This window comes from Equus asinus, chromosome 24 (genome assembly GCF_041296235.1).
Source record: "Equus asinus isolate D_3611 breed Donkey chromosome 24, EquAss-T2T_v2, whole genome shotgun sequence".
Taxonomy (NCBI): domain Eukaryota; kingdom Metazoa; phylum Chordata; class Mammalia; order Perissodactyla; family Equidae; genus Equus; species Equus asinus.
In genome coordinates this window covers 69,180,372-69,207,290 of record NC_091813.1, presented here as the reverse complement: position 1 = coordinate 69,207,290, position 26,919 = coordinate 69,180,372, and the positions used below count along the sequence as shown (strand labels likewise).

Genomic DNA, 26,919 nt, shown 5'->3' with positions numbered 1-26,919 from the left:
AGATTCACTCTCCTAGCAACTTTCAAATATACAATCAGTGTGTTAACTATAGTCACCATGCTGTTCATTATAACCCCAGAACTTATCTTTGAAAAAAATTAAGGATGGATTATGGCTTGGTATTTTCACTTGTAATCTAGGTTTATCAATATTAATACTTCTGCCATAAGATATAAATTCTACGTAATCAGGGAGAAAACACTAAAATTTTTTATTTCTAGAGAAAAAAGAGACATGAAGCACATATTAATCACAAGGTAGGCTGTTCCGGAATTCATTTTTTCTACAACTACTGGCATCTATTATGTTCGCAACATTGCCTTGGCACTGAGTACAGAACAGAGGAAAACACACATCATTCCTGTCCAAGGTGGGAACACGTGTAATTTCACCCTCTCTTAATCAAAAAAAGAGGAAAATGCCAGAGAAATGTTAACATCAAGGCCCACTGAAGATTGGCTGAGCCTGTAAGATGAGCAAGTCCGGTATAAAGACCAAAGCAAGTAGCCTTCTCATCCCATTGGACACCACACTCTGTGCTGGACACAACATACTGGCTTCTTTCATTGGATGGAATGTCTGTCTCTTTCACCTGAAGGATTCCTAACTGATGACAGAGTGGTGGGAAGTCAGAGAAGTGCCACTCATGAAAGTCCAGTGTGCCAGGCACAGGCTAAGGGCTGAGGCACAGGATCTCACTTACACCTCACATTCCCCCAGTGAGGAGGGAATTTACCCACCAGAGAAATGAGGGGAAGAGAAGAAAACTCACTCTTGGAAAGAGATGGGGCAACAACTGGACACTGAGCTCCTTGATGGTTACCATGTGTCACTCTCAAACCACGTTCCAAGAACTGGGGTAAGCATTTCACACACAGCAAGCCTGTGAGGACCTTTCATAAGGAAACTCCTTTCTTCTGTCCATTGTCCACCCATCCTTACATTTCCTTACTTTCTCTCTCACGCCAAGCATTTACACGTTGACTTTTACGCTTTTCCAGTGTGAAACACTGTACACTGCCCCCCACTTCCATCAACACACTTCGCAATTCCTCACATAACTACCCCCTGTGGCACCACGGAAGGTTCTTGCTCTTTAAGACTTTCATAAAAAACAATTTGTCAACAGATAACAAAAGCTTAAAAACATTAATATGCTTTGACCTAGGATTTTCTAAAGAAATCATCATAGAGGTAGCAAAGTTTTAGATGCAAAGATTCTTCTGCAGTTTTATTTATAATGTAAATAATGTTGAATAAATCATGGTACATCTCTAGAATGAAATAATACACAATAATTAAAGGTATTCTGGAAAGTTTTCATTAACACTGGAATATGCTTTGAAATGTTATGCCAAAAGATTAAAAAATGAGAATACAATGTAGAACACATGCCTGACCATGGTCTCACCCTTGAATAAAAAATTACATACACACACAGAGTGAGGGGAGGGGGGAAAAAGATTGGAAAGAAATTCCTCAAAACAATTCCAGAATGGATCTCTGAGTTTTGGGAACATGGACAAATTTGGTTTTATTACTTATATGTTTCCACATTTAAAAAATTTCCAAGAATAAAATATATTCTCTTTAGAAATAGAGAAACGTGAAGTTAGCTCTATCCTCCACATGCATAAACACACACTCCCTTTTCCTTCAAAGATTTTGGTCTGGAAGCTGAATGGCTGGGTTTCTGGTAACGGCTTTGATCTAATCCTTCCTAAACTTCCTCTGTGCCTCCTTCATCTCTGCTACCAAGGCACCATCATGCCACTTTATGAAAACTGGGCTGAGTATTCCTGGAACAGGCTCTCTTTTCCTTTCCTCTAAACTTTTCCTCACTACTTTGCAAACACTTGCTGAATTCTTTCTTCTCCTGAAGCCTTTTTGACTGAAAATAGGCTTATGACCCTAAAATGTAATTACCTTAATCATATAAACAATCTAAAATCAGTATGCTTAATTTAATTTTGCTTTTCTGACATGTTTCCCTACAATCAAGCTTTCGGACTTATATTGTGAATACACTAACAGCATGAAATATGCCTAAGCAGGGCCTATCTGCCCTGTCCTATAACACAGAACCACATGCTTTTTGCTACTTAATGATTTTTTTTTCATGATGAAAATACCGCAACTGGCAATCTGGAGGCAGGACTCTGCCCCGAATCTCTGCCATGGAGAGGCAAGTAGAAATATAGCACCACAACAAAAAAGATTTCTAGCTCAAATACTCAAATCTTAGGGAAGCACAGAAAATTAACTGGACAATATTCTAACAATCTTTATTATGTGCTGATAATTTTATGAAAATATGTAGCTACCTCTCGAAAAAAAGCAACTCTATGGCATAAATGTCTTTCAGAAAAGTCTATATAACCAAAGGCAAATAACTGAAAAAACAAACCAATTAATTACTTTGAAACAAACTGTAATTTCTTTATGTTTTATTCAGAACTCACTGGGCTATCAAAACTCACAAATAATACACATATACAATTTATTATAATGACTTCTCACCAATTAAATGCCATAACAGCAAAATGGCAGGACTAAATGTGAAGTAACATTTTTCTGTGAAACAGAAATTTCCAATTATGATGTCAGAATGCCTTATAAAACGAGTCCATTAACAGACCAACAAATGGCCAGAACTAAAATTAGTATTCCTAAACAGCTAATAATCCATTTGTGAGAAGTACACAAGATTCTTAGTAATAAAAAGATCTTTTTTAAAAAATAAATATTAATCCAGCCTCCTCTATGGCCAGTCTCTGTACCACATGGCAGGCATGCGACAATGAAGGAGACAGTCCCCTGCACAGGGAGCTGCAGTCTAAGGGAGGCAACAGAAGGGAAACACAAGTAAGGGCACAAGCGCTGTGCTGAGCCACACACGAGCAACAGAAGAAGCCTATGAAGGCACAACCACCGACAACAGAAGTCTCCTAGGTGCACAGGACTGCCTACAGAAACCTATTAAAAGTGCACACGACCAACAGTGGAAGTCTCCTAGGCGCAGAGGACTGCCAAATCCAGGCTCTGCCAATTACAAACTGTGCACTGGCCATTTAACCTCTTCAACTCCCACTTTATTCATCTAGAAAGATGGAACTGACATAACCTACCCAGAGACGCATCACGCCAATTGGATAAGAAGCTCCATTGGGAAGATTCCTAAGTGCCCAGGGCTATCCTAACATTTACAGCACTCCTCACAGCCCCTGCTCAACCCCCTTCCCTTCTCAGCCTTGGCTCTGTCCTCCTCCACACCAGGTTCAGGAACTCAGGTCCGGACACCCCAACCTGCAGGCCACTCTCAGATCACAGCCTGTGGTCTGATAACAGTCCCGTGGCCAGCCCTTGGCCGAGATGCACACCCCTGTGGCACCATCTGCTTCTGAAGAACAATCTGCAGAAAAGGCCCATGTGCTGCTTCTGGAAGGAGGCTCAGCACAGTCTAAGGGGGAAGTCTGAAGCCTCAAGTACCCAGAGCATGAGCTGAGGGTGCTGGGAAGGCTCTGGGCAGGAATGTCCCCTCCGCCCTGGGAGGACAAGAACAGGACCTCTATAGTGCGGGCCCAGGGCAGAGCTCCCCCTCACCCAGGACTCGGGTGGCAAGACAGTGCCTAGCATGTTGCACACACTCAACAAATGACTGTTGCCACTGTGTTTTTTCCCACTGTGGCCATTGTCTTGTTATCACAGTTTTGTTGTCATCATTATTTGCTGGTGGCAGGAAAGCCTGGAAGAAGGGGCCGCACTCTGCTGCACGGCCTCGAGCGGAAAGCACAGTGCAGTCAGGCCTGTATTCAGGAGTGGAAAAGAGGAACAGAACCCGAGACAGCGCAGAGGTGGAACAGAGAGCACCTACAGGAAGGACAATTTTGAAGAAGGAAGTGGGAAGGAAAATACCATATTTTTATATATTTTGAGTTCAAGCTTCCTTTGGGCATCCAAGCACTAACAGAAAATTGGATGTACTGGTCTGTGGCTGAAGAAAAACTTAAGACGTTTATCCATCTAAAAGTGGTAGCTGAAGCCTTGGAAGTAGACAAAACTTTCAAGGAAAAGTACAAGATGCAAAACAGAAGGACAGAGCTCAGGAAAATCCCTCCAGCCAGTCAGCGGAGAGAAGGGACGGCAGCAGAGAAGTCAGGAGAAGCAGCAACGCTCAGGAAGATGGCAGGAGGATGCTGTTGCTCAGAGACCCGTCCATTCAGGACGCCATGCGCCAGTCAGTGAGTGCCCACTCTGTGCCAGGTGCTGTGACTTGCGTACATACGCCATCTCATTTAATCTGGTACTTACAGCACCATGTAGTGTGTAATTACTTCCAGGTCGTCAACAGCTAACAGGCTCAGAGACGGTAGGTAATTTGTCCCATGTCCCCTAACTACCATAGAGCACTAGGATCATCAGAAGCTACACCTACTGTCCAAACTCAGGAAACTAGACACTCTGGTCACTGCCCTGGAGCAGGAGACGTGGAAAGGAAGAGAAATGATGGGCCTACCCACCACATGAGGCTGTGGGCTAGGAAATCTGATCATGCTATCTCATTTAATCTCCCAAGGACTGGGGTAGAGGCTCCCAGAGTCACGTACCACGGACAGAGCCAGTAAATGGATGGGTTCAGCTTTGAATGTAAGGACTACATGACACAAAAGCCCATGCTCTTTCCATAGCAACATGTTGCCTCTCCATCCGGAGGGAACAGAAGCCAAGAGGGGCAGGGAAACACGACAGGCATCCCTAGAAAGCAGCCCAAGTCACAAAAACTTTAACCTTCCTGCTGTATTCGGTTCTCCCCCAAAACAACTCAGCACATGAAAGCCAGGGCGATAGTCCCCGCTTTCTCAGTACAATCAAGAACAGTTTCTGTCTGAACAGCACACTCGGATGTAAAATGTTCAGGCCTACAGGTCCCCAAAAATAGAAAAATCTGCATCCTTCACTCTTTCGTCAACTTTTTGCCTACAACAATAAAGCTTTCAGCATTAAATTGTGAAATTTAGCCCAAGATATAAAAGCTAAGCATCAGGCTGGTGTGAACACATGGAAAGGCCAAGGACAGCATCTTAAAACTTATTCTCACGCTGGGAGATAGCACTGTTGAAGGTAACAACGGTTCATCAAACACATGCTCAGTGCCTTTGACTCACCTCTTCTCTACTGACACAGCCATGAATCTTGACAAACGCCACCCTCCTTCACGCTCTGCTTGATGCTGCCAGCATTCCCAGAGCCCTCCTGGCAGGGTTGGGGCCTCCTCCACTCCCGTGACACAGGACACAGTGGCTGGTTACACAGGTGGTTAGGAATATTGTTAAATACCTGGGGGGGATGCATTAACCCTGCTTGGCTCACAGTCCACAGCTAACGAATGTCCTTGTGAAATCCTCTCCTGAGCAAGTGAGCCGCCTCACTGTATCACAATGCACACTAACTTTACAGCCAAGAGCCTACCTCCAAGGAGGAGGAGGGCTCCAGGATTCTACGCCAATTTCTAACCAACTGGCAGAATAAGAACTACAATGAGGGGAATATTAATATGACTTTTTTCCTATGGTACATCAATTTGATGGAATTTTAATGGCCCTTAAAATGTTTTTAAAGAACTCTTAATGGTGTCGGAAAATTTTTTGGTATAATACTAAGTGAAAGTAGCAAGTTAAAAAACATTATATACTTATATACCACATGACCTAATATTCATTATATACACTCAGAAGAAAATAAACCAAATATTAAGATTTATTATCTGTGGGTTATCTGACTTTTGCGTTCAGTCGTCGAGAGTTCAGACTTCACGTTATTACTGGGCAAGCTCAGGCAAGTCTCATGGCCCCCAGGCCTCGGTCCCTCATCTACAGAGGAGGGACGCCAGGAGCCTGGGAGAGCTCACGGAACACGACGTGTGCCAATGACCATCCTTCCAGGCTTCCGAACTTTCTACAGGAAGAACATACTCACTTCACAACCTAAAAATATTACTTCGTTTTTCAGAAGTATATCACCTGTGTGATATAAATTCTCTTACTTTCTAAATAATTTAAAACAAGTGTATCTCATAGCATAGGCCAAATTTTTACCTTTGAGACCTCCACCTTACACCATTTACACAAATGGCTGGGAGCAGCTCCATCTTGGGTAAGGGAAGAGGTGAGGACTTTTAGGAACAAACGATTGAGGTTCTGGCATCTAAAACGGGGAAGACATGGTTCTCACAGTGTACCTAGTGCATGACACCCTTTCAGAGGGTCACAGGGGTCTGAACAGGCCTCCCCAAGATATGCCACTTTGCTATGTGGAATATTTTGAGCTAAAGGCAATCGAGACCCTGTGGGCTTGAGAGAAACTTTCACCTCTCCCTTGAAGAATGTCAACTGGGACCTTTCCCATAATAAGAGTTATCACCAGAAATAAATTGTTATGGCCTACCTGTATGGCAGGGTAAACCCTAATGACTGAACATCTGTTCCACTTATCATCCGGTGAGCTACCCTCCTCCCGTCCGAAGCCTCAGGCCCCCAGCCCACTCCTTAGCTCAAGATGGCACATAGACCTCTCTTCACCTTTCTGTCTCTGAACCTCTCATGTGTGTGGGGTTCTTGTGGTATAAAATTAAATTTGATTTTTTCCTGTTAATTTGTCTGCTGTCAGTTTAATTCTCAGAGTAACCAGAAGAACTAAGGGTAGAGGAAAATTTCTTCCACCCTCACAGGGTCCATGAGGTCAAAATTATTTTCATTCTCAATCTCTCAGGAGTATACGGCAGAGTTCATCAAAAAAGAACACCCACAATTATCTGAAAAGGGTCACAATTATCACAATTAAAACTCCCCTCCGGGGCCAGCCCCAGTGGCCTAGTGGTTACGTTCAGTTTGCTTCGCTTCGGCAGACCGGGTTCAGTTCCCAGGCGCAGACCTACATCACTCATCTGTCAGGAGCCATGCTGTGGCAGTGGCTCACATACAAAAAGAGGAAGATTGGCAACAGATGTTAGCTTAGGGCCAATCTTCCTCAGGAAGAAAACTCCCCTCCCATTTTAAACCACTTATCTGTAGAGGCTGGATCTTCTTTATCTACTTCAATCAAAGCAACAGACTGTGACTGACTAAATAGAGAAGCAGAGCTGAGAATTCAGTTTTCTATCAAGCCAGATATTAGAGAGATCTACAGAACATGTAAAATTCTTCTCACTGTTTTGTTTTGAAAGTAGTTACTGTTCATAAAAAATGTCATTTATATTAACATGTACATGTTTATTATTCTTCTAATTATTTTTTGAGGAAGATTAGCCCTGAGCTAACATCTGCCGCCAATCCTCCTCTTTTTGCTGAGGAAGACTGGCCCTGAGCTAACATCCGTGCCCATCTTCCTCTACTTTATATGTAGGATGCCTACTACAGCATGGCTTGCCAAGCAGTGCCGTGTCCTCACCCGGGATCTGGGCTGGCGAACCCCAGGCTGCTGAAGTGGAATGTGCAAACTTAACCACTATGCCACCGGGCCAGCCCCAAGTGTTTATTATATTTAATGAATAAATATTTTTAAAATTCCTATTTTAATTTCTAGGATGGTAAATATTGATAGATACAATCCAAAATTTTTTTTAAAAGCTCTTTGGGATCCTCAGTAATTTTTAAAAGTGTAAAGGGCCTTGAGACCAAAACGTCTTGGAACTGCTGCATTAATGTGATGGATGAATGGATAAAGAAAATGTGGTACACGCACACACAAACACACAAGGATATTATTCAGCCATAAAAAAAGAAGGAAATCCTGCCATTTATGACAACATGGATGGGCCTGAGGGCACTACGCTAAGAGAAGTAAGTCAGAGAAAGACAATTACTATATGATCTTACTTAGTTCTCACCCCCCCGACACACGCACACAGAAAATGATAATTTTGTGTGTGTGTGACAGACGTGTTAACTAACCTTACTGTGGCAATCCTTTCACAACACACACATACATCAAATCATCATGTGGTACACCTTAAACCTACACAATGTTATATGTCAACTATGTCTCAATAAAGTTGAAAAAAAGCATGCCAGGAACATGGAGGAACCTGAGATAAGGCCTGCAGGCTGGAAGCTGCCCTCCTGCTCAATGCGGAGGAGACGTAAGGGACAGAGAGGGGAAATGGACACTCTTCTCCTGGACAGAGGGCAGCAGACAGGCATGCTGAGCCCTTGCGGGGGAGACCACATCCCCTCTGTGGCCTAGATCGGGGTCTCTGGATCTGTCTCCTCTGCATCTACTGCCAACTGGTGGATGCTCACGCTGGGAAAGAGAGACACCTCATGACTGTTCAGTGTCCACCTCCATTTACAGAGGCTGACAGGCAAAACGACCAGCTTGGGGTCCCAATGGCCAGACAGAGGAGAACCAGGACTTGCCCGAGGACTCAGTGGGTACTCCCCTTCAGCAGGTACTGGGCTCTTGGAGGGAGAGTTTGTGTCTTGTTCCCACGTGTTCCCAGCACACAGAATGGTGCTTGCTCAGCTCTGACACCCGACCCCCTGCCACTGGCTCCTCCACCAGAGCCCCCTCACATGTTTTCCCAACACTGATCCTAGCTCCAGACACCTCCAACAGAGATGTCAGCATTCAAGACTGAGAGCCACAAGGCAGTCACAGTGAGCAAATATTTACAAAAGCATGCATGTACTGGAGGCTTGGGCACACACACCTTAAACCAACAGTCGTTTCCTTTCTTAGTCAAACATCCTATTGACTTCGAATTACATCTATGTTTTTACTCCCTCTGAAACACACATGCTTCCCTCCCGCTTTGCAGCAAATATCACGTAACTGGCCTTGTCTTCCACATCCCGCTTTACTTCCGAGGAGGAGTGAAACCCTGCAGGTAAAAACAGCAGCCCTCCCCAGCTCCCCCTGGGCAGCCCGTGTCCAGCCCTGCCCTCCACCCTTGCCCCACAACCCACAGCTGGACACAGTTCCAGGCTACTTCTCTTCCAACAGTCTCTGAAATAAGATACAAAACCCCTTCTGTCTTTTAAGGGTTTTTCTCCCAGCTGGTAAATACAGAAAAACAAAATGGGGCTTACGAAATAAAGCAAGCAATGGAGGAGTTACAGCTTCGGGGGGAAGAAAACCTTCGAAGTACAACAGTTCTCTCTGGACCTCACTAAATTAAACACCAGCCCAGGTCTGCTCCCACTCAGGCTGTGATCCGTCCTGGACGCATTCCTTCCATTTAGGCCTCAGAGCCCTGCACTGAGTCTTCGCCAGGCAGCACTGCAGTCCACCCACCTGAGCCTGAAGAAGCAACCCTGGCTGCTTCTCAGCCCCCCTCAGTCACGTGAGCAGCTGTCTAGAGCGGTGGGGTCAGTGATTCAACCACAAAATCACTCAGGCTTCCCCAGAGGGTGTTCACGTCAATCCAGACCAGCATCTCTTTTATCTTAAGGTCTCCTTCTGCCTTATGGAGAGGAAAAGTCAATTTAGGTCAATTCCTGGCAAAGTCACGTATACACACTAATTTGGATAGGTCTAACAATTCAAAGCTCGCCCTCAGTCTGAATACAGGAAACCCCCCTTTCCAAAGCTCTGGCTCCTTGAAAATTGCATGTGAAGTCGTTTCAATTCAAGGAGATCCTGTCCCTACACGAGTAAGCTGCACTCTCGTGAACCAGGGGGGGCCTAACAGAGCAGATTTCCCAAGAGTTCTTTTCAATAATGGCTATGCATCAAACAATTCACTGCATGAAATTTAGTTTTATAGATCTCAGCTTTTCACATAAATTACAAATAAGAAAAAATAAGCTGCTGCGTTAGGTCAAGAATGGGAAAGCGTCCTCCGTGATGGAAGAAGGTAGCCTCTGTCCCGCAGGCCTGACTGCCTCGGCTGGCTCCAGAGCCTCTCCAAGCCTCACTCTCCCCTGCCACACAGAGGCACTATCAGGACTGAGTCCAGCATGCACAGCACCTGAGAGTCCATGCCACACAGTAGACGTTTAAAAATGTTAACTTCCGTTATAACGTGTCCCAAATATAGTTGGGAAAGTGTGAATCACAGGCTATTAAGCATCACACTAACAGAGCACTGGAAACTAAACAGGTGAAGGGAGATCTCCTGCAACAAGTTTACTGGACTGGACTTGAAATGGATACATCAGGGCACTGTAGAGTCTCATAATCCTACCGACTTATAAACAGCTCAACTACACAGAAATATGTAGTAAAATAAAAATAAGAAATATTTAATGAACAAAGTTGTCCAAAGAAACTAAATATGATTCTTGAGTTTGCACCACATGTTCCCCAGCAGAGAAGTCCTAGAGGGTGAAAAGGAGATTCGAACACCTGACCGGACGGTTTACCTCACTGAACTGATGAGCTCAGGTCCCCACCCACCTCCTGGAATCCATCTTTATAACCCATCAATGTAAAAAATTTCTCAAAGCCATACTTTGAAATTGAAACAGGAAATCTGAACTTAAATTTTCTGTAAAGCACAGTTTAATTATGCAAACCATGTAAGAATAACACACACAGCAAAAACCCTACCTTTATTCCATTCAAAAAGAATAAAGAGGCCTAAGAAGGGAAACCCATGACTGGATTGTTACACTTTTTCAAAATGGGGTAATGTTTCCTTCTAGCACGTCCCTCTAGAGCCAAGTGCTATGGGATAAAGCATCAACCACTTGTCACAAAGGAAGGAGGAATGGCCACAGCTGTGTTTTGGACATGAATGTTTGGCTCATATCCCACAACATCCCTCAGGCCCAACCCCCAAATCCCCGCTGGGGTGGGCCATGCACTTCTTCAGTTGACTGCATCACTTAAAGAGCTTTTTAGGTCGGGGGGGGGGGGCGGCTGTTAACAAGGAGAAGATTTACAGTTGAGCACTAATTATAGGTCTTCCCTATCAAAGGGAAGAGGATGTGAAAATCACCAGCACTGGCTTACAGGCTGGCAGATAACACACAGCAAAGCTGTCTGTAAGTTGGGAAATGGTCTAGATTGTCATTTACGCTATGTAAGAGGTGACAGGAACACTCTCTTCCACAGCAGTAGGGAAAGGAAAAGGAGAAGCAGATCTCAGGGCACCCTGATTTTCAACGTGGATTCCAGCCTGCACACCACTGTGGCTCCTCCACATGTCACTCTCCTTGCAAACGGGTTTTGTAGCCAACACGGAAATGTCACGTTGCTCACTGGTTATTGCAAGCCTGATCTCAGGAAGTGGGAACAGCCCAGGGCAAGTCCTTGTTCACTTAAATGCTCCCCACTGACCCCAGCAAGGCTAACAATGTCTCCCTCCATATTTCCTTTCATGGCTCCCAGAGACAAAGAATTCTCTAAGACTGGAAATGAGCCAAGCTTACACTAATCAGAGTGTCTTAAACCTCCTATTCTTTTTTGTCTTGGTGTAGAACCAGCAAAAGATAAACAGAACCAAAACTTACATTTGCATGCCTCTGCAAAGAGAAGTCAGCTGGGGTAGAGAGGAGGGCAGGAACCAGCAAGAGACGAGACCTCAGGACGAGCTCAACTGCAGGAGAAGCATGATGTCTGCGCTCTCCTGGAAGAACTCGGGCCTCAGCAGGAGCACCTGTCCTACACGCAGCTGACACCCTCCGTTTGGGGAACACAAGCTGGAGACTCTACACTGGCCTCCTCTGTGTCCTCCTCTTGACACGGGAGGTACCAAAAGAAGGCCAGCACTTCTCCAGGACACAAGAAAGGCAGAAACACCACGATGAGGTCGAAACCGCTTGCCAAAATCCACTATTGAGGTATCTGCTGTCCTCATCCATTTTAAGTCACACATAGTCCTTCCTAGTTGACGTGGATATGTTTATTCAATTAATAAACAAACAAACAATTTGCACATCCTGTAGAAGTTGCTCCAGGGTTTAAAGCACAGAACTAAAGCACTAAAATAGATAAAAAGCAGTGCAGAAAAGCAATTAAAATAAAACCATACAAAGAATGGGATGCTGCTACGGATGGTTCTCTGCAAACATAAATGCTGATGAATGTGCTCCCACCTGATGAAAATCAGCAGGTCCCCAAACAAGACAAGGAGGAACATGTCAGCATCTGGGCTGAAAGAAGTGTCTAGACCAGGCAGGCCAAGTGAAACAGAGGGCTGGGCAGAAGCTCAGCCAGGCAGGGACAGGAGAGGGTGAGGGACACATACAAGAACAAATGGGAAGAAGGGCTGTCAGCAACTGTGGGGGACTACAACGGGCAGGAGAGTAACGAGGCTGCAGGTGGCTCTGAAGAACCACAGAGAGGGTAGGCAAAATGGCAGCTGGGCCACAGCCAGAGTAATGGCTGGACTGTTCCCAAAGGGGCAACAAGGAATGCCAACAAGAGCTTGCTGTCAGTGGCTGCCTTTCAGTCAGGCAGCTCTAAGATTCCCTTGACAGTTTTATCTCATCTGTTATAAATAACCTGGGCTAAGAGAAAGGAAAAATCCTAGACTAGAGTAGCATGGGGTGGAGGCTCTTTCCTCCTTTAGGACAGAAATACTCCAAGGTGAATTCATGTCAGGGGCACAGCAGGTAGGGTATGTCCTCTAGGTGGGCCACGGACTCTTCAAGGAACCTAGCGAGAGCTGAACCCTGTACATTCAATGCCCTTTGACAAAGAACATTAATCAGGGTCCCAGGGGTGCCCACCAACTCCCGCCCCAACTCAGCAAGGGCTTTGACTGAGTAGGAAGTAAGGCATTTAAAGTTCTGTTAGCTGAGGTCAATGGAGTGGGTATGGGCTTCTGGGTCTACATTTGGGACCCACCCTTTCGGTTAATGAGATTTAGAACTTCTGTTGCAAAAGTTGAGATTCTATTTACCATGGATTCTTCCAAATACTATGCTTTCCAAGAATCTAGGAGGTAAGGGCAAAGGTTTCTCAGATGGGCGATGCAGAGTTTGGAGAAGCAGATTCACTCTACAAACATGTACAGGGCACTGAACCAGAGGGTGCAAAGATGAATAATCTATATATATGAGCTCCTTGAGGATGAGGCCTAAGAAGAGAACCCTTAAACAGCTGCCACCCTGATGGATAAGAGCCACGACAGGATGAAGTGAAGGTACAGCGAGGACATAGAGAGAGAAAGTCACCTCTCCAGCCCCAACTCAGTCATGAAGGATATGCAGGATGAAACAGTGAGCAAGGCTGCGTGTTATGAGACACCCAGCAGACAAACCTGACACAGAGAGCAGCTCAGAAAACGTCCCGCAGCATTTCAGTGCCCCACATAAAGGGGGCATAGGACTACCAACCAAACACCTCCAGACCTGCCATTCTGGGCCAAGCTCTGGATGCAGAAGGAAGTATGCTCTATTTCAACGTGTGAGCTGGGCTGGGAGGGAGAAGGGGCGGGGTGCAAGATGCCTCCAGTAAAACCCTGGTGGCTGTGGGAGAGGGTACTGGGAGTGGGACTTACCAAACGCAGCCTTGGTTGTAGAAAAGAGCTGTTTCCCTGATGCGTCTGCCTCTGAGGTTCTCCTCACAGCGGGAGAGAAACCTGTGTCCTCAGTCCACAGCAGCCTGTGGATCTGGAGGAGGCAGAATAAGGCCTGCCTTGCAGTGCACGGCCTCAGAGGCTGGGAGAACTTTCTGCCAGGATGCAGAGTGTAAGGCCCGAGCCTGGGTGAGGGAGTGAGGCACTGGCCTTAGGCACAAAAAATTCAGTCATCGAGATAAATAATATTTTAATGCCACACTTTAAAATCTCAAAATTAATGCAAAAGTTCCACGATGAACAAATTGTCAAAATGTCAAATGAAGACAGGACCCAGCCCTGTCTTTGCACAACCTGGCCTCACTCGCCTCATCCTGGGTCCAGGCCTGGGTGAGCAAACCTCTTGGAAATCCGACAGGGATGATGGAGCAGTCAGAGAGGCAGGCAGCTCAGCCAAGACACCCAAAGTGTGGAGGCCCTGGGTCTTTGGGCCTTGGCATGGGGTGAAAAGCACATCCATGCAGATTTATGTGGGGCTTTGTGAGAGTGTCCAGCCCCACAGCCAGAATCTGGTGTTTCAGATCCATTGGTGAGGAGAGTGGCCAGGGCGTTCTGGTGCAGATGCCAGCAGAGAGACTGACCACTCCCAACCAGGACTCGGAAGCAGAAGAACATTCCCTGGGAGTGTGCCAGGAGGTCAAGAATGATCTGGAAGAGCCAGCGACTGCAAACAACTGAAAAGGGAGTGAAAGGTCCACAGAAGAGATGCAAGCCCTTTCCCTTGTAACAAATAGGGCTGGAAAAAATATAGGCTGTTCAACATCTTAGAGAGAAAAAGGATCAGACAGATGTAGGTGACACCACAACCACACTATCACAAGGACAGTGGGGCTTGGAGGGGATGGCTGAGGTACCAACTGGCAAGGAACTAAACATGACAGAAGTTGTGGTACTTCCAGGTGGGCTTAAGCCCAGGGCTCCCTGACAGGGAGTGAAGGCCTGCTGTGAAGGCCTCACACAACACAGATATCAGCCCCGAAAATCCCCTAAATGACTAGGTTATTTTGGTTATATCACTTGATTCCCAAACCACAGGAAAAACCACAGGTGAGAGGGTAAACAGAAGGATGTCAAAGGGGCCGGCCTGGTGGCATAGCAGTTACGTTCATGCACTCCGATTCGGCGGCCTGGGGTTCATGGGTTCAGATCCTGAGTGTGGACCTACAAACCACTCATCAAGTCATGCTGAGGTGGCATCCCACAGAGAAGAACTACAAGGACTTACAACTAGGATATACAACTATGCTCTGGGGCTTTGGGGAGAAAAAAAAAAAGAGGAAGATTGGCAACAGATGTTAGCTCACGGCCACTCCTCCTCACCAAAAGAAGGATGTCAGAGAACAGAAAACACTTCATGTTATTACTACTAATAGTTGTTATCAGTTGCTTCCAGGTCTTATTTATCACCTAGTTGAAGAACCAGTGTAACAACGATGGAATCAGTGAGTGTGAGTGGCAGCTTGTCTCGGTTGGAGATATTTTACCAAATCTGTCGCTATTAGGGAACATCCTGAGTTGCCTTTTGCTTGTCAAACAAGGAGGACATGGAGATGGCAGCCCCAACCTGAGGAAGAGCCTGAACTATGGAGAGCTTCTGAGTGAGGGACACCACGACGGCCTCACTAATTCAGAGCTTTTGTTCAACTCTGTGAAGACGTGTGTGAGACCTGAAGATTAAGGAGAGGAGGGAAAAGAGAAGCAAAGACAGAGAGGGCCAGGCTCCTCGTGGAGCAAGATGAGGAATCTTATAACTCACCCCCAGGACCAAAAGCAAGACAGAGGGCAGGCAGGTGGGAAGATGTTCACCCAACAGTCTACTAACAAATTCAGGAACTTTCCCAAAGGGCTGCTCCCTGGGCCTTCCTCTATCCCTGACAGGGAGTCTCACTGGGCACTGTGCACAAATCCCTGTCCCTGTTGCTAAAGCTGCTCACCGTATCAACGAGTGGGCACTTGCTCAATGAAAGGGCCTGGGCAGAGACAGGCAACGCCTCTGACCACTCCTTAATTCCAGCTCAAGTGTTTTATCCCAGGTGTCTCCCCAGAATGCCCTACACGTGACTGAATGGAGTCATCACTAGAGTCACTAACATCATTCATGTGACATCTGGACTTTATTTTGTACAGGAAGTCCTGAGAACAATCAATGGCAAAAAAAAATAATAATACAACTATCGGTCTCTCAAGGTTTCAATTTTATTCCGACTTGAGCTATCAATACCAATGTACACACTGACGAAAACAATATTAGTAATTACTTATCAGAATGTTAATATATTTAACAAGAAAAGCAGTCAATCAATGGCAAAAGAAAAAACAAGAAAAACAGCACAGCTAAAGTATTTGAGATTTGAATTTTTCCCTAGAGCCCTTTTCAAAATCTGCAACAACAAAAAAATCTGCAAATAGTCACTTTCAGGTGACTAGGTAACAGAAATGGAACTGAATCTGAATACAAAATTAGGAGAATATAAGAAATAGTTTATGAATCTCATTTCTTTCTCATTTACTAAACAAAAGCATAACTGAAGCAAAAATAATTAACATACCCAAATTCTTTCTTGTGAGCAAATATTTACAGTGACTAGGTTCTTTTGAGCAGGTGCTCAAACAACAGGAAGATGCCACGTTAAACATAAGGACTGGATGGAGGAAGCGCTCTCTGGGTCCTGAATCAAAGGATAAAGAAAGCTGACTGACAACAAGTGGGGCCCATTACAGTATGTCTCCTCATCATATCACTCCTCCGACAACAGAGGGAAAAAGTAAGTTAGGCTACTATCAACTCAATAATTCTTTTTTGTTCTAATTATGGCTGATTCCTACACCCTAAAAGAGGCTTTCAAAGGCTCCCTGCCACCAAAAATCAGTCAAACTGAAACCTCCTTAAATGTACAAAATTCTACAATAAACTTACACTTGCTACCACATAAGTGTTTCCAGCTATGTATGTCCTCACTCTCCTCCCTCAGAATGTAAACCTCTGAGTGTACAGCTCCATCTGCTCTGTCTCGTTCACCGCTTCAGTTCTCCGCACAAGAATGCCTGACAGACCTCACGGCACACCTGGAACACAACAACGCACATTCCTTTGTACAAGGATGACATCGCCTGCTCTTCGTCACTAGGATAAACATTCTGAATTGTATTTCTAATAATGCTGAAGATATGTAGAGACACCCACCCAAATCCATACACAGTTCCTTGTCTGGCATCCTTCCCACCAATTTTGTGACTATCTCCTATGGCTTATACAAGATGGCTAGTTGGGTCTGGGGTAAATCTTGAGACCACAGAGAAAATAAAGCTAAACGGCTAAACCAGAGACCAAACCTATGTCCTCAGGCCCATTAACACTATTTTCTCCAACTCTTCCGGCCACACACACACTGAGAGTTGGAAAATGCCAGTTGTGTCTTAATGAATATTCCCAAACAGTGTACCAGGGACCTCTTCTGGGATCATTGTCACCTTCTTGCCCCTAAGACTGAAGGCAGCCCTTTTATCACAGACTTGAAACCACAGAAAGTCTTGCTGTAGCTTCAACAGCCTTTTGGATTGAAAGACAATCTTTACAGCAGTGTCATCAAACATTTTTGCTCATACAGCCACTAAGAAATTTTTAAAATTTTGTTTCTCAGACATTTTAAGTTGACATTTAAACTTCATAATTTTAATCAATTGCAAAGGCTATAATTCTAGCATATTGGAATTATTAAAATTTTTAATTAAAACATATCACTCATTTAAATGTACCTAAAGAAATCAAATACCACACCAATTTGAAAACCACCTTCATTCATCAAAAAATACATGAACAAACTCTCCTTTAACGGTAAAAAAGACTGCATTGTACTCCTTTTCTCCTTGAACTCATATTTCCATTCCACTTCCCCCACAGAATTTCCTCTCAATATAATACATTTTAACACTTGAGAGGCTTTTATTAATCTCCTATGTATATTTCTCTGTAACAAAAATGTGTATAAAGTGATTTTTAAAAAATTTCCTGCGGCCATTAGGCTTAAAAGTGTTCAATTTTCTTCTGGTTCGAGCTGTCACTACTAATGCACACAACTGATCCAAACATTAGTAATTACTTATAAGAATATTAATATAGTTAACATGGAAAGTATAATTTTATTGGAAATGCATTTCTAAAGAAAGGGATAGGGCTTGTTTATTTTTCTCCTCAATTAGTTCATACACCTACGGATGAGTATTCTCTATTGCTATAATAAGGTGGTTTAAGATCAGTTCCATACCTTGTTTTTTTCACTTTCAAAGACATAGCAGTAAGGAACTTTGTTTACATAAATAAGAAAAGAATGAAGGAGACTTGTCAAAAATCTTTTCGTCTATTATCTTTTAACCAGATTAATTCCTCCTTCAACTTGGCTGATAAGCCAGGAAGTAAAAACTAACCTGCAAAAAGATGTGCGCCCTGGTCATTATACTCATCCCTTCACCAACCCAGACACTAACATTTTCATAGGCCTTTGTTGGTAGGAAGAGTTCTTTGCCCAGGACCACATACCACAGTCAGATTCAGGATGAGATGGGACACAGCTGCGCTCTTCCTTTGACTGTAAAAGGTGAGACAGAAAAGGAGACACGCCAAGCCAATTTTGAAGCAAACCAGTCTCAGAAAGGGCACCTATGAAAGTCGAGGACCAGGAAATGGCCTCCCTTGATCCATCCATACCTTCATATCTCTGGGAGAGTCTTCACATCTCCTGTTTGCACGGATCCCCCACAGAACTCCCCTCCCCAAGGCGAGAACGTTGCTGTCAGACATTCTGTCCATTTAGGAGCATTATATACACAAAAGCACCCTCGGTTTGATTAACACATGAATTCCCCTCAATATATCAGCCTGTAGCAGATACTACACAAAGAGGAATAAATTTTTTTAAAAGATAGAAACATAATTCCTGTTCATCTACTTGAAAAGAGAAAAAAATACCAAATAAATCATAGTGTCCTGACAGTATAGACACTATATTCAACAAATGAGAAGTTCAATATTTTTAATAGTCTCAAAGAAAAGTCTAGAAATAATCAAAATAATAAGAAGAAAACTACTAAATTATGTTACAGCAGCCAAATAATGGAAGAATATGCAATATTTTAATTTGAAGAACATATATTGGCATTAGAATATGTTCTTCATATGGTGTTGACTAAAAAACAAGCAGAAAACAAACCTGTAAATAAATTTCATATTAATTTGTAAATACACGTGTGTGGAAAAATTGTGTTAAGAAAATCTATTGAACTGTTTTCAGTGGTTATCCTTAGGTGGTGTAATTATGGACTACTTCCTCATTTGTTCTTTCCAAATTTTCCAAAAAGGGCATGTATTTCTCTCCCGATGAGGGGGAACAGAAGGATGGAGGAGGTGAGGAAGGTGGGGAAACAGGAGGGCTGCTGCCTGTGGCTGCCGAGTTGTGAGATAGTGTCCCACCAAGGGGGCCAGTGAGAGCTTACACTCAGCTCACACGGTATAGAGCTGCATGCCCCCACAGGGGGTGCCATTTCCAAATCCGCAGTGGAAGATCTTGTTCACTGTCCACATGCTCACTTACCTCATGGTCATTTCTCTCCTGGACCAATTTTATCCTTTCACCCCTGACTCCTACAGCTCGTTCCTTTGGATCACTGACTTCACTCTCTCCAAAGACAGGAGGAAATCAGGTTCCCATCATGCTAACCACATGAAATATCCCAGTTCATGGATGCAAAAAAGCCCTCCTTCAGCAAGTAAAACACTATAAGCCAACGAGGTTATCTGGGCTTTCAGGAAACAGGGAGGACAATTTTCACTTCCACTATATTAAACAACTCCAGTCTCCTTACCTCAGCAAGTGTGGGGGGATCTTGACAACGGTATCCACACCACCCAGGGTTTCTACAAAAGGAAAAAAGCAAATTTAAAAATAAATATGAAAAGAATGAGAATCTGCACTGAGACATTATTTCACTGCTAGTTTCTTTTTTCCTCAGAAATTCCTATAATTATACATTAGTGAATTGTCACTTCTCTGCATGCAAATCATCCATACTTAAAAATCCTTCTCCCTTGGCAGCCCCAGAGACTTCCCCGGGGAAGGTTAAAAATGACGATGCATTTCCCTATAGAGACACCGAATGAATAGTTAAATTCCTAACCTGAATCAGAATGCCAATTTAATCTAGTTACAACTGGCTAAAATTCTATACTCTTGCAATAAAATAGAGAAAGGAAAGCTGTTTCCTTGAAACTACAGTTTCAATACCCTTAAACAAAAACATACTTGTGAGAGACTTTCAAGTTCACAAGGCACTTTATGAGATATCTCACGATTCTTGCACATGTTTATGAGATGGCAGATTAAGCTTTTTTCAATCACACTATAGTTAGGGAGACTGATTGGGAGGCTCAAATCTCATTACTTCAAGCTGGATGATCAATACTTTACCACTGCTGTGGATTATTCACACTGTTACTGCCTCCAATTGTAGAGATAACAAAAAAGCTCATTATTCTCTTCCAAAAAAAAAAAAAGTTTTATTTTGATAGCTCCAACTTGTCTCCAATTTTTCATCTCGAACCGTGTTGATGCTTCTCTTCACTGCTTAGAGCTAACAAGCCCTGTCAATGTGAACCATTTCCACTGGGGAAGGAGAAAAATCTCCCCACCCTGCTCAGAGATCAGAGGGAACAACGGACCCAGATGTGTCCCTGAGGCTTAGGAGTAAGAACAGACCAAAACAAGATGGTAGGATCTGGGCCTGTGTGGCCCATGGTGCAGATGGCGGGTGTAAGCAAGGTAATCCACAAAACAGAAGGATGGGACAAGGAGGGTCAGTGGTATCATGGCCACAAGGCCAAGGGAAGAAGTGGAAGGACTGAGGTCAGTCCTTAAGATAGGATAGAACAACAAGAAAATGAAGCCCTGAGATGCAGGTGCAGGGAGCAGCTCACAGGCCACAGGGGTCAAGACAGCCCAACATTCAGCATGGCAGGGCCAGCGTCCAGGACAACTTGCTGCCTCTCCTCGTGGGGCAGTTCTGACACTGAACAACCAGATCACAGCAGTTTTCCTCACCAGACATAGGGGTTTATATTCAACTCAGGATGTGTGTCAGTGGCCCAATCAGTAGACACTTTCTAAGAAGTTTCTAGGAAGTTGGGCTTGAAGGTCACAGCAATTGCAGCTGGAAGGAGAAGCTGTGGGAAGATAGAGGGAAGGGTGGAAGTTGGAGAGACTATCCTTCTTCTCCACCTGGCATACCAGCCTCTAATCTTCTTTCTCCTGTCCTCCATTTTCCAAATCCATTCTACGTGAGTCCCCTTATCTAAATTTCCAAATGAGGCCATGGTCCCTTCTAGTTGTAAAGTTCTGCCGTTCCACTCCATCCTGCCATTCCAGCCCACAAGCCTCCATCCAGGACTGCCAGTTCCTGAAGGAAAATGCATTCTTTCTGGTTCTCCACAAGCTGACCATCCCTTATTCTTTCTACCCCCTCATCAGAAAGAATTCCCTTTCCCTCACTGACAAGAAAACTATCCAACAACCTAGATGGCTCAATATAGAGCAAAGATACATCCATATCCCTTGCCAGTTATCATGCAGCCATTAAGAAAACTGATTTTCAGAGAGGTATAAATGACAAAGTAGAAGAAAATGCAAAAGTTAAAAAACAAATGACAACCTGCCATTTATGGTATGATCCTTTGCAGAAGGGCAATACTCCAAAATTTGAATAGTACTGTATCTGGGTGGTCAGATTACAGGCGATTTTAATTTTTTCTTTATGCTATTCTAATATTTTCCAATATTCTAAAATGAGCATATATAACTTTTATAACTAGAAAAAAGATCAATATCATTTAATATCCAAGCAAGTCATTCAAGTGTTGATTTGCTTATTGAACATCTGCCTCATACTACAGGCACAGAAGCCACAGGAAGCATGAGCTGCAGCCTGTGCTCAAGGGGCTCAGGTCTACACTGTGGCATTGCTGTTTTGAGTGACTGGCATCCCCTCCCCCACCTTCTGAACCAGTGCCCAAATTGTGTTCAGAGGAGATCATCCTCCCCTGACTCTGGGATTTCAGTGGACTTGTAGCTTAGGCCTAAGCCAGGGAGCCCATCCCACTCCTCCGCCGGAGAACAGGTTCAAGTATACACACATGACCCATCAGGTCACAAAGGAACAAGTGAAACCAAGGACTAGGCAGGAGTGGCTGGAAGAGTCTCATTCTTCTGAGATGGTCTGATGTCATGAAGACCCCTCTCTCCTGCAACAGCTTTTGTGGGAGATGACTCCTCTCTCCTATGATGGTCTAAATGTGACAGTGACTCCTCTCTCCTACAACAGTCCAAGTAGGAGATGTTCTTTCTCTCCTGAGATGGTCTAAGTGTGCTGACACCTCTTTCTCATGAGATAGTCTAGATGTGGTGACTCATGAGCCCAAAGCTGTGGAGACTCATGCAGAGTGTGTCAGTCAGCCCAAGAGAGCAGAGCAAGGTCCCTGAACAGTGTAGAATTCCTGAACAAAACTCAACCCATAGCTAGCCTTCCAAGGGATATTTACTTAATAGGGTGAATAAATTTTGTTTTGCTTAGGTCAGCTTGAACTAGTTTTTTTGGTCTCTTGAACCTAACATAGTTCTCAATTATCCTGCCCTCAGAAGAGTAGCTGTGCACACAACCATCATCCAAAGCAGCACATGCTCTGAGAGAGGCATGAGGGCAGTGCTTAGACCCAAAGAGCAAATGATTCAACTGAGGGGCTCAGCGGTGCTTCTTGTCTGAGTTGGGCCTTGAGGAGTCTGGAAAGGTAATTCCTGGCAGAAGGACTAACATGAGCAAAGGCAGAGAAGTGTGCAGTGTGCAACATGTTCGAGAAAGTGCTGCAGCTGATTGCCTCTACATTGTTGAGCCCTTGGTTCAGGGGTGATAAGAAAGAAGGCTAGGGCCAGATTCTGAAGAGCATTCTAAGGAATTCAAACTTTAAAGAAATTATGGGGATTCAGTAGTGAAAAGTGTTTTATAGTAAAAAAAAAAAAAAAAAAAAATTGAGGCAATAGTGGAAAATGGATTGAAGCGAGAAAGAGAACAGGAAACCAAGTCTCCGTGCCTTTGTTTACGCTGCATTCTCCCTCCAACACGCCCTTCTAACAAAATCCTACAGGGAGGAAGTATTTTACTCATCCTTATATCTCCACTGCTCAGTACAGGGGAGGTCTTAATAAATGTCTGCTAAATAAATAAGCAAAGAAAAGAAGGAACCCACAGCTTACCCATTCTTCAAGTCAAATCTACTTCAAAAGCCCCACCAGCTCACACCAATTTCCCCCACCTTTCCCTGACGCCACATTCATCCCCTCTTCTTTGGTCTGTTTTCCTGGTTTACTCATTCCAACTGCACAATGAATGCCCTGCACTGTTATTTAACTATTTCGTGTCTCCTCTTGCAACTAGAGAACAACCACCGGGAGAGGAATCCCATCTACTCTGAGTCAGGCTGGACTCCCGGTTCCACGCAGATAACCCACCTGCCTCAGCTCTGAGCTTCCCAGGTAGCCTCAAGGACCTACACTCAGAAACGCTGCAGCTGGATTTAACAAGATGCTGAGTATCAGAATTCAAACATGAAAAATACTAGATTAGTCTTCTCCTCCCTATTACCTAAATCTGCCTAAATGACAGCAAAATAATGATGACTGCAAGGAATGGCATGTTTGGGGCACACTCGGGCCCACCGCCATCTGTGACCCTTCATTAGAGGCAGTGGGGAATCTAGCTCTGAGTCTCTCTGCTGAACGACAACGGCCATGCAAAAACAGTACCGTGGCTTTAAGAGCCTAGCTGCTCACTTATTTATCTGGTTATCTGGTCCGTTCTTCTTCAACAGTAAACTAAAACGGTCAAGTCCTGGTTCTGGCGACAAGATAAACTTCCCAGACAATATGCCAGACAATTGTGAGGACATGCACAGGTAAAAATACAAAAGGGATGTTGCTATGACTGTCTGTACACACACTCAAACATGAGAACTGAGACCTCCTAGATGCTAACAGCCACCTAAAACACCATCAGTTCTCCCGCTGGCGGCACTTCTCCATCTCGTCTCAGGCTGCCCCACGGCACAGCGTCACGACGAGCACTGACTGCTTTTTGGTTGAGGGAGAAAGAGATTCAATTTTGTCTTTTAACTGAGCGGCAAGTGAGGACGCCCATGCGGGCCTGGGCAATGCAGGGCTCACAGCGCGGCTGGCTTCCGGCCTTCCTCTCCCAGAGCAAGCTCCTGCCCTCTGCATCCCACCGGGCCATGCTGCCGGCGGGATTCGGGCCTTCCTCTCCCAGAGCAAGCTCCTGCCCTCTGCATCCCACCGGGCCATGCTGCCGGCGGGATTCGGGCCTTCCTCTCCCAGAGCAAGCTCCTGCCCTCTGCATCCCACCGGGCCATGCTGCCGGCGGGATTCGGGCCTTCCTTTCCCAGAGCAAGCTCCTGCCCTCTGCATCCCACCGGGCCATGCTGCCGGCGGGATTCGGGCCTTCCTTTCCCAGAGCAAGCTCCTGCCGGCGGGACGCCGGCCTAACTGGAATGTCGTGCGGTCTTCCCCGTTGAGTCCCACAGCTGTCAGATGGAAACACACCTCTGCTCCCTGGAACCTACGTCAGCGCGCCCACAGCTCACAAATCTAAGCCCAGTGTCCGAGGGGCAGAGGCAACACAGTCCCACAGTCCCCGTTGTCCAGGGAAAAAAACCTGTTATTTTTCCTGGGCAACAGCCATGACAGCGAGTACTCAACAAGCTGGCCTCCACCAGGAAATCAAATAAAACAAGCGCTTGCTTCCTGCTCACCCACCACCGACTCCCGGATGCTTCCACCTCCCCCACCCGGACCCGTTGCCGCCAGCTGCTGGTGTGTCTGTGGGGGGCTGTGTCTGAAGAGGGTCGGGTCCGAGGCGGGGTTGTGTCAGGGGGTTCTCGTGTCTGAGGGGCGTCGTGTCCGGGGTTGGGGGGGGGTCGTGTGTGTATGGGGGGCTGTCGTGTCTCAGGCGGGTCATGTCTGAGGGGGCTGTGCTCGGCGGGCGAGGCATGTCTGAGATGGGGTCGTGTCTGGGGAGGTCGTGTCTGAGGGGCGTCGTGTCTGAGGGGGGGTCGTCTCCGAGGTGGGGTCGTCTCTGAGGGGGGTCGTCTCCGAGGTGGGGTCGTGTCTGAGGTGGGGTTGTGCCTGAGGGGGGTCGTCTCCGAGGTGGGGTTGTGTCTGAAGTGGGGTCGTGTCTGAAGTGGGGTCGTGTCTGAGGGGGGTCTTCTCTGAGGGGGGGGTCGTCTCCGAGGTGGGGTTGTGTCTGAAGTGGGGTCGTCTCTGAGGTGGCGTCGTGTCTGAAGTGGGGTCGTGTCTAGGGGGTCGTCTCTGAGGTGGGGTCGTGTCTGATGGGCGTCGTGTCTAGGGGGCCGTCTCCGAGGTGGCGTCGTGTCTGAAGTGGGGTCGTCTCTGAGGGGGGGTCGTCTCTGAGGTGGGGTCGTGTCTGATGGGCGTCGTGTCTGACGGGTGTCCTATCGTGTCTGATGGAGCTGGCGGCCGCCCACCTGGGGACAGAAGGGGGGGCGCCGGGAGGTGGTGACGGCCACGCCCGGGCCGCGACGCCCCCCACGTCAGGCCCCGGGGCAGCTAGCGGAACGCGGCGGTAGCGACGCTCCGGCGCGCTTACCCAGGGCCCAGGCGCAGCTCTCCCTGATGCCTCTGCACCTGCTCCCGGACGCCTCCTTCTGCAGCTTCCGCAGGATCTCTTCCATCTTGAGCTCGCGGCCGGGCCGCCGGCAGCGAGGGGAGCGCGAGGCCAGGCCCGGCGCCCAGACGGACGCTGCGCTCGCCGCTCCGGCCGCAGAGAATCACGCCCGCTCGGGGCCGCGCGCGCCGCCGCCGAGGCCCCGCCCCCTGCCCCGCCCCCGCCCCGCCCCGCGGCAGGTGGAGGGAGGAGAGGAAGCCGCCGCGGGGGCGTTCAGGGCGGAGGAGCCCGGGTTTGCTGACCGCTTCGGGTGGTGGCGAGCGGCGCGGCTCCCAGGTTCCCTGACGGGGAAAACGGGAGGATGGCGGCTCCGCCCTCCTGTTGAGGACGAGCAGAAGCGAGGGGGCGGAGCGGGAGCGCGAGCTCGGGTCTGCACGCGCTCGGCTGACCTGACGCGGCCCGCGGGGTGCGCGCTGTGGGGCCCAGCGCGGGACGCGGCGCCCAGGGAGACACGGGGCTTTGACGCCGGCCAGCGCGGAGAGCTGTGGGCGCCCGGGCTCGGCGGGGGCTCGGGAGGCAGCGGACGGAAGGGGCAGAGCGGGAGGTCGGCCCTTTCCCTGGAACGACGGGCCGGGGAGCGCTCGGACCGCGAGGAGCGCAGCCGGCGGGAGTCCGACGGGCGGCGTGTCCGGACCACCCCCCGCGCGCTCCTGGCACCGAGGACCCTGCTGCTCACCGTCCTCACACCCGCGAAGCCATCCTCGGAAGAAAGGTTTCCAGTGCTTGACGATAAAATCAAAAACCTTGTAGTAGATTATGTAATTATGTCAGACCACATTGTTAACTGTTTGGAAAATATAGAGAGATCACAACTTTATACCATATACAAAAATAAATTACAAATGTGTTTAAGAGTAAAATTTAACAGTTGAACCATGAAAAGTTTAGAAGAAAATTTAAGTGAATGTACTTAATGCATTAAGATTATTTATAACAAACCAGCTAAGGCAGAAACTGAAAACAAGGAAAAGGAAAGCGATTTGACGATTTCAATATGTAGAACCTTTATGTCAAAAGTTCCCTACAGGGGCCGTTCCCCTGGCCGAGTGGTTTAGTTCACACGCTCCACTTCGGTGGCCCAGTGTTTCGTCGGTTCGAATCCTGGGCACGGACTGGCACAGCTCATCAGGTCATGCTGAGGCGGCGTCCCACATGCCACAACTAGAAGGACTCACAACTAAAAGTATACAACTAGAGGGGGGAGTTCCGTACAATGGGCTGCCTGGCGGGGTAGTGGTCAAGTTGGTCGAGGGGTTTGGGTGGCCCCGGGGTTCCCAGGTTTGGATCCTGGGCATAGACATTCAACACTGTCAAGCCATGCTGTGGAGGTGACACACATACAAAATAGAGGAAGACTGATATAGATGTTAGCAGAGGGCCAATCTTCCTCACACACAGAAAAAGTTCCATACAAATTAAAAAGCAAATGACACTGAGGGGTGAATTGAAGGAGGAAAGAGAGTAACTCATCTTTTAATTTTATATGCATTTATGTTTTTTACTCTTTTTAAGAATATTATCTTTATAATTAAAAACAAGTTTACATAAACTACAAACTAGAAAAATCAGTTGAAAGATAGAAAGTTTGAATAGCTTTGTAA

At 46.3% G+C, this 26,919-nt stretch overlaps 1 protein-coding gene across 6 annotated transcripts in view; it reads right to left on the bottom strand.

Annotated features, from left to right (window-relative positions):
* ARFGEF3 (ARFGEF family member 3) overlaps window positions 1-25,469 on the bottom strand; it is a 143,181-nt gene extending 117,712 nt beyond the window's left edge. For 3 of the 6 annotated variants that reach the window (XM_070496124.1, XM_070496126.1, XM_070496130.1), the window contains exons 1-2: window positions 25,241-25,451; window positions 19,385-19,436 (exon numbers count right to left, since the gene is read on the bottom strand). In XM_070496124.1, the coding sequence (XP_070352225.1) occupies window positions 19,385-19,436; window positions 25,241-25,325 (137 nt within the window). In that variant the 5' untranslated portion in view covers window positions 25,326-25,451. Of the gene's footprint in view, window positions 1-5,165; window positions 5,302-19,384; window positions 19,437-25,240 lie in introns of all 6 variants that reach the window. The other 3 variants (XM_070496128.1, XM_070496125.1, XM_070496127.1) reach the window with 3 other exon arrangements.
* Between the last annotated feature and the right edge of the window lie 1,450 nt (window positions 25,470-26,919).